Raw genomic sequence first — 7,529 nt, 5'->3', positions numbered from 1 at the left:
TAAATGGGAGGAGTATTGTACTATTGAATTAAATAATTAAGCAATATGAAGAGACCACTGTCATTGAACAATGATAATGAAAACATAATAAATATCATTCAATTATTTATTTGTTGAATATACAGGCATGCCCCAAACCACACATTTTGAGTAGGTGGCACTCTTGACATGCTATAATTACAAGAAAAGGCCGAATCTAAATAATTGTTGTGACTAATCAAAAATCAATAGGAACTAAACATTTAATTCCTAGTTCTGGCCAAAAAAAAAATCACTTAACTTTTAGGACGCATTTAATTTTATATTAAAAATGTTCAACCAGAGTAATTTTTAATACGAAACTAAGCACATCATTATTATTGTTGAAGAATTTTCTTAGAGAAGGATGTTTTTTCGATGAAATTAGTACATATATCTTTCTGTTCAAATCTAGTTATTATATATATATATATATATATGTATGTTTGTATGTATGTATAATAACTAAATGTTTAACCTATTCGGAATATTAATCTACCCTATTCAAGAGATATGATGGGGATGGGAGAAATTTTTTAATGAAGTCAGTGTTTTAAAAGAAAAGGAAGTTAAATTGTAACTTTGAGTATGTTAAAAATGTAAAAAATATTTTTTTATTTCAAAAATTTTACTCCCTCTCTAAATTTAAAATAAAAAATGTCAAGATAAAAATTAATAGTTAATTTTAAAACAACATAAATATAAAATATGCTAATACAGTATTATTCATTTTAAAAATGTAGTCAACCCTATTTTGTAAGATAAGATTATTTATTATTGTTGTGATATCATAAATTTTAAAAACATATTTAAATTAAAAAATATAATTTAAATTTAAATTTCTCAAAAAATTAACACTTACAACTTTATTTTTAAAAAAAATTGGTTCAAATGCGATGCGAATAAAAAAGGATGGGGATTTATTTGACATAATTTTTTTAAAAAAATTACAATTATTATCATCTACAAAATAATAAAAGGTGTAATTGTTAAAATCTAAATTAAAGTTATTAATATTTACTCTCTAAATTTAAAAATGTAAGGCATTTTTTGAAAAGTTAGATGTTAAAAAACGTAAGGTATTTTTAGTTTTTTAAAATATAATCATTACTTTTTTTCAAAAATACCTCTATTGATAATGACTTTATATTTATTATAAAGTATTTAATAAGGATAAATATGAAAAGATAGGATTAATTAAAAAGTATGTAACTACTTTATTTAAGGGTGAAATTCGATTAAAAATATCTTAAATTTTTAAATAGAGAGAGTAAACTATAGTTGTTGATTAATGAATTGAAACGGCACTCTATCAAAACTTCATTTTAGTTATAAAATAAAAACTATGCTTCTTACATTAGCATTTTTACCTTTGTTATTTACAACTCCTATTTAGATTTTAACAGCTACCCTTCCCGTTATTCTAATAGAGTTATGTTAGACAAGTTCTTAAGAACTTTAGAGTCATAATTACTTCATTTCATATTACTTTTTTATCAATTGTCTATTTAAGTGGGATTTATTTATTGTTCTCCCTTACTTTTTGTTTTGATTCAGGAATACTATTCCATTTCTATTTGTAAAAGAAACTATCATTTTTACTTGTTTTTTATATAAATAAAATCACATATTTTCATAAGCACTGATTACACATTTTCTAAATCGCTCCTTATAATTTACATCAATGAAAAATGATTAATATATACTTATGTTGATAAGCATAATGAATTTTAATTTAATTTCTCTATTTTCAGATATAATTATTATAATTAACTAATTTTTTTAAACTATGTGATATATTTTTCTCTCTTACATGTAAAAATGAAAAGAGTACTATTAGAGCCCTTAATGTAAGACAAGAAGTCAACAAACTTCATGCTTTATTAATTAATGATGTTAGTTATAACTTTGAAATTATAAAAAATATGTAACTTTCTAATTTTACATTTATTTGTAATTAATGACCCAATAAATTATTGTTTAAGAGTTCAAATGATAATTAATGAGGGAAAAGCTTATATATTGAAGACATTTATTTTCAATTAAATCAATACATGTGTATCTTCTATAAATTATTTAATCTATAACCAATTATTGTTATTAATGGTATTAATATATTAAAATTCAAATGTCTTGACTTGCTCAGATAAAAGTATATGAAACATATCAAGTTGGGTATACAAGTCATACCCAATTAATAAACAAGAGGTAAAATTTTAAAGAATCATTAACTATTCTAACTTCATTTTTTGTTTAAGATAAAAAAATCTTTTCAAACTTTGTCTCATATTAAAGATTGAAAAGAGTATCAAAGTAAACTAATTAGGCCAAAAATTAGGTGTAAATTTAGTGATAAAAGAATACGGGAGTATTTTATTTTATTTTTTTGATACAATTACTTATTATTCATAGATTAAGGTACAACCACATTAACGATAAGACTCTCCCAACAAGCATTTCATACAGACAATGAAGTTGATTTGAGAGTGGGAGGGAGAGAAAATTGAGGTTATTGCATAACCGTCAGGCGCACAGAGAAGAGACACGTGGCCTCTTGCCACCAACGTAGTGGGAAAGCCGTGTGCCCCTCCACGTACCCTTCCTTGCTACGTGTCACTCATCCACAGCCTTGCCGCAAAACAACGCTTTCATAAACAAACATATCCTCTCTGCGTAGTGTTTGACGAAGCTGCGAGAGGGCACCTTTACACACACCCTTGTTTGTACCACCATTCATATACATATTCACACGCACACACAAAGGTGGCAGACCAAAGTGGTCAATAAGCCCAGCAATCAAGAAGAAGGAATGAGTGGGTTGATAGAGCCACTGGCCGTCGGCAAGGTTATCGGAGACGTCGTGGACCCCTTCGTGCCGGAGTTGAAACTGACGGTGCAGTTCGGGTCGAAGCAGGTGATGAGTGGTTGTGAGATCAAACCCTCACTGGCAGCTGACAGGCCTCGTGTTCGACTCATGTCTCCTTCTAATAACAATAATGCTTCCAATCTGTACACTCTGGTATGTATATATTTGTAGCATGCTTCTACATCTCTTTCACAATATACATGCACAATACACAGAGCTTCTATTCTCTGTCAGTCACAAATCTCACTCTTCATAAAAAGGTCATTAATTAACGGTAACATTGCTTCATGTAGGTAATGGTGGATCCTGATGCTCCAAGTCCTAGCGAGCCAACATTCAGAGAGTGGCTCCACTGGTACATACCTTTGTTCTCTCAAGTTCACACACACGACCGTATGATGATGATGATGAAGATAGTATATTGTGATTTGGTCTAATTGAGTAACGTAAGAATATCGCGTGTGGCAGGATTGTCGTTGATATTCCGGAGGGTTCTGATGCCACTCAAGGTAGGTCAGACACTTCTTTCTTTCTTTTAGTGCTATATTAAAACACTTTTTTATTTAAAGTATTATATTAAAAAAATATTATTTTCAGTCTCTTAAAATAATAAGATTTTTTTTAAATGCCATTAACTAGAAAGTGTTATTAATATTATTTTCCAATTAAAATTTCTTATTATATATAGTGGTAAATACGAAAAGAATGTGTAATTTTACATATTGATTATCAGATAATTTATTAATAGTAGAAATTAAGAAAAATATAATTTTAGATTTTTATACTTTGCTCAAATTTTGCTATAGACCCATACACTTTTTTTACCTTTTTTTTGTGTTTAAAGTCCTTACACTATTGTTTCTTAATATTTTAGGCACCTCTACATGCATTTTATAGGGACTTAAAATACTAATAAATAAAAATATAAGAATTTATAACATCAAAAAAGTAAAACTCGATTAAGTGTAAGAATTTAAAGTAATATTTTTTATAAATTATTTGAAAGTATCCTATAATTCTGGATGGAGAAAATATTCATTAATTTTTTTGTTCTATCAAATTTTTTAATAAAAGTGACTGGGGGAAATGAATGCAGGGAAAGAAGTAGTGAGTTACGTGGGGCCGAGCCCGCGGATGGGAATACATAGGTACGTGTTTGTGGCGTTCAGGCAAAGGGGAGGATCACTTGATGGCGTGGAAGCATCGTTGCGAGAAGAACGAGCCAATTTCAATACCCGACACTTCTCTTCCAAACACGGCCTTGCTCTCCCGGTCGGCGCCGTTTACTTCAATTCCCAAAAGCAGCCCAAGTGTCGCCGGACCCCTTCATCCAGTTAATTAATTACTTCTTAATATCCTTCCCATCATTTTAATTATTATAATTCCAGTTTTGCTTCTTCTTCTTTTTTCCCTTTTAATTTTTCATGTGATTCTATTGTATTCCGGCAAAATAGAAAATAACTACTCACCCAATATTAGATGTTTGTTTCTTCTACTCACCCTACAAATAACCAACTTATACTGATTAATAATAAATAGTTAAAAGCAGCTGAAGTCTTGATTTTATCATAATATTACTATATTAGCGGAGGGCAGAATTGGGATAGTATAATTAACACACACATACACACACTAGGTATCGCCTTTTTTTAAAAAAATATATATTTGAGAGCAAACTAAGTACAAAAAAGTCTCTTTATTTGAGACCGGAAGGAATATTTTAAAGTGTTGAATAAGACTCTCTTGATTCCTTAATAAAATTAAGTACTTCATCTGTAAAGAATGTGGGAGAATTTTAAGTTGAACTTCTATTTAGAAAATTAAATACAAGTAATATTATTTATGAAAGTCACTAGCTCTCATAACATATAGTAATGTTTTAACTAAAAAATATATAATATCATATTATTTATAAATACTATACAGCATTTTTATTTTAGACTATATACAAATCCAGGCCCATTAGTTTATATAAACCGTTAGGCCCAGAAAATTAACAAGCCTAACCCGATGTGAATAATGAGTGATGAACAAGTTTTTGGGCCAGCAATTAATGAATAAGTTGAAATAGGGAGGTGGAATATTAATTTCTTGTGTTGCATTTTCCTGTTATTTAATTAAAGATGAAAAGTCGGCTTTTATGAAAGCAGCAAGAAAGGCAAAGCCGCATTCCTCTTGTGCCTCTCGGGCGCAAGAGCAGACCCTTGTTTCAAAGAAATTTATGGAGACTTTTATAAATTATTAATTTTCAACAAAAGCCTCACATCAACAATAAAACTGTATATTTATATTTTTAAAAAATATAAGGATGTTTTAGGTGATACAATTTTTCTATTCTATAATTCAATATGTGAGACTATTATTATTAACGATGAACTCATGGGTACCTCAACAAGTTTTTGTTGACATGTTTACTCAATACAGCTGTATATATTAAGATTTAGACTCAAGATCTCAGGATAAGTACATTCAACTTCCTCAATTAGTTGAACCAAATGTTCTTTGGTCTAATAACACAATTATCTTTATATCAATTTATCGCAAATTATTAATGTCTTTATATTTCATATCTTTTTAGTTTGCATGTCAAGGAATGAAAATATTATGTCAACAGTCAGTTGTCCTAGTGACAAGACTACTTTCCTCTCTTGAAAGAAGTCTTGAGTTTAAACCAAGCATTGACATGATTAGTGTATGTGTGTGGGTACATGTATCCCTCTTCCTTATAGGGAAGGGTTAGGTTAAAGGTAAATTTCTTTTTCTTAAAAAAAGGAATGAAAATATTGTCATTTGAATATTTTATTTCTTTTTTTGAATCAAATTGAAATCATTTTAGCAACAAAAGGCTACAAAACATTTAAGTTAACAAGAGGGGAAGATCCCTCATTAGCCTCTAAACCTTAGATGGGGCTAGGAGGATGACCAAAGATACAAAAGACATAATCAAAGTAATGAAAATTTTTAGCTAAGTAATCTACAATAACATTCTTCTCTCAATTCAAATGTTAAACTTCAAGGATCTAGTCTCTATAAAACAAGATCTACACATATATAATGATGCCTTTAAAAGGGTGAGTATTGCTACAACCCCAAGTAAGCAAGTTCACAACTTCAATAGAGTCAGCAAACAAAATTACATTCCTATACCCCATGTCCCAAAAGAGGCTAAGACCGTGGGTCATAGCGATGACTTCTACAATAGTTGGAGGAACATTAAGTAATTTATAACTAAAGCCTTTGATCTATGACCATTGATCATCCCAAATGGCACCCCCACATCTTGATTGGTTGTTAGCTAATATTGAGCCTCCACTCCAAGGTAAAAAAACCATTAACAGATCTAGAAACTCGTTTCTCAAAATCTAAAAGAAGGGTTCTATGAAGAAGGTCACAATCATTACAAGCTTTAAAGAAACTAGTTAAGGCTTGATTATTAACCTCCTCCTCATCATCATCAAAAACCTTTTTGCATTGAAAGACCTAAATGTCCCAACATACATACTTGAATAAAGTTGCTCAAGTGATATTATTGGTGTAACTCTGTTTGACTTCATTATTAGATTCCACTTGACCTATTAAGCACCTTGAAGATTTGTAAACATGCTCTAGTATGCCTCTTTAACTATTGCTTTCCATCTTTCTCTCACTTGTTGACAATCATTATAACCTCTCTGAGGTTAAACCACAAATAACTCTAAATTATTGTAATATGAGATTTAGCCCTGAAAGGATTACCAAATTGTAAAGCTTAATAAAAGAGATTTTTCAAAATTATTTCCAAAGAATCCCATTTTTTTTATATTTCAAATCTCAAACATGATTTAAGGACTCCAATCAGAGTTTTAAAAATATAGCGGAAGCTTGAAAATCAATTGAGACCCAAATAATGAGTTTTAAAACTCAAAAACAAATTTTGTATAAAAAATGACAGGTGCACCACAGCTTACGATCATGTGCCGTCATGTGTCTCCTTTGTGTCATGTGTCGCAGTATGAGGCACCATGTGCTATGGCGCATTGCATGAAATTTGACAAATCAGTGCCGTCATTTGACAGCACAAGGAGCAAATTTCTGATGCATCCCAAATCTTCGTCCAATGTCCGATTGAGGTGGTTTCAGTGTCTACACGGAGCTCTCTTCTAGCTCTAGTTAATGGCACTAGTTTCACACTCAAATTAATTTTTTTTTATAAAAAGTTAGACACCTAAACCCATTTTGATCATTTTTTCACAAAATCTCACAAATAGGGTGTCCCAATTCAACCACACGTGTCAATAGCTTATACTAACCATCCGACTAAACTCAATGGACTCTTACAAACTCATGCAACACACCACACACAATCAAAAACATATATCTCATAAAATCACCACTTAATCCCTATTTTCACAAAACATTAAGAGGGAGGAAAAGTTGCGCAAAATTAACTATTTCATTCTAAATTTCTCAAAATACAAATGTTTCTACTTGCACAAGAATTTTGGCCCTGACCAGAGGTTCACAACCAAAACTCACTAACCTAGGGCACAAAATACACTAGTTATATATAAAATTATGCAAGTAGTGCACAAATCATGTCAATTAATCCTCGTTGACAATTATATTAACAGATACACATATAAGTAACAAAAGAGAGGCATATAGA

At 30.2% G+C, this 7,529-nt stretch overlaps 1 protein-coding gene across 1 annotated transcript; it reads left to right on the top strand.

Moving 5' to 3' along the window:
• The first annotated feature begins 2,802 nt into the window (after nt 1-2,802).
• On the top strand, nt 2,803-4,396 carry LOC129297881 (protein MOTHER of FT and TFL1-like). The gene is made up of 4 exons (XM_054936221.1): nt 2,803-3,037; nt 3,178-3,239; nt 3,353-3,393; nt 3,981-4,396. The coding sequence occupies exons 1-4, from the start codon at nt 2,828-2,830 to the stop codon at nt 4,220-4,222; spliced, it is 555 nt and encodes a 184-aa protein (XP_054792196.1). The 5' UTR covers nt 2,803-2,827; the 3' UTR covers nt 4,223-4,396.
• Nucleotides 4,397-7,529: the final 3,133 nt, after the last annotated feature.

Source organism: Prosopis cineraria, unplaced genomic scaffold, assembly GCF_029017545.1.
Source record: "Prosopis cineraria cultivar Desert tree isolate PC_DT_omini unplaced genomic scaffold, ASM2901754v1 PC642, whole genome shotgun sequence".
Taxonomy (NCBI): Eukaryota; Viridiplantae; Streptophyta; class Magnoliopsida; order Fabales; family Fabaceae; genus Prosopis; species Prosopis cineraria.
Note: the sequence above shows the minus strand (reverse complement) of the source record. Positions and strands in the feature narration are given on the sequence as shown.

Excerpts from the sequence above, each read along its gene's own strand:
- LOC129297881 (XM_054936221.1), top strand. The coding sequence starts at position 2,828 with ATGAGTGGGTTGATAGAGCCACTGGCCGTCGGCAAGGTTATCGGAGAC. Across the intron at positions 3,240-3,352 it reads TTCAGAGAGTGGCTCCACTG|GATTGTCGTTGATATTCCGG; the intron begins GTACATACCTTT and ends CGCGTGTGGCAG. Across the intron at positions 3,394-3,980 it reads GGGTTCTGATGCCACTCAAG|GGAAAGAAGTAGTGAGTTAC; the intron begins GTAGGTCAGACA and ends AAATGAATGCAG.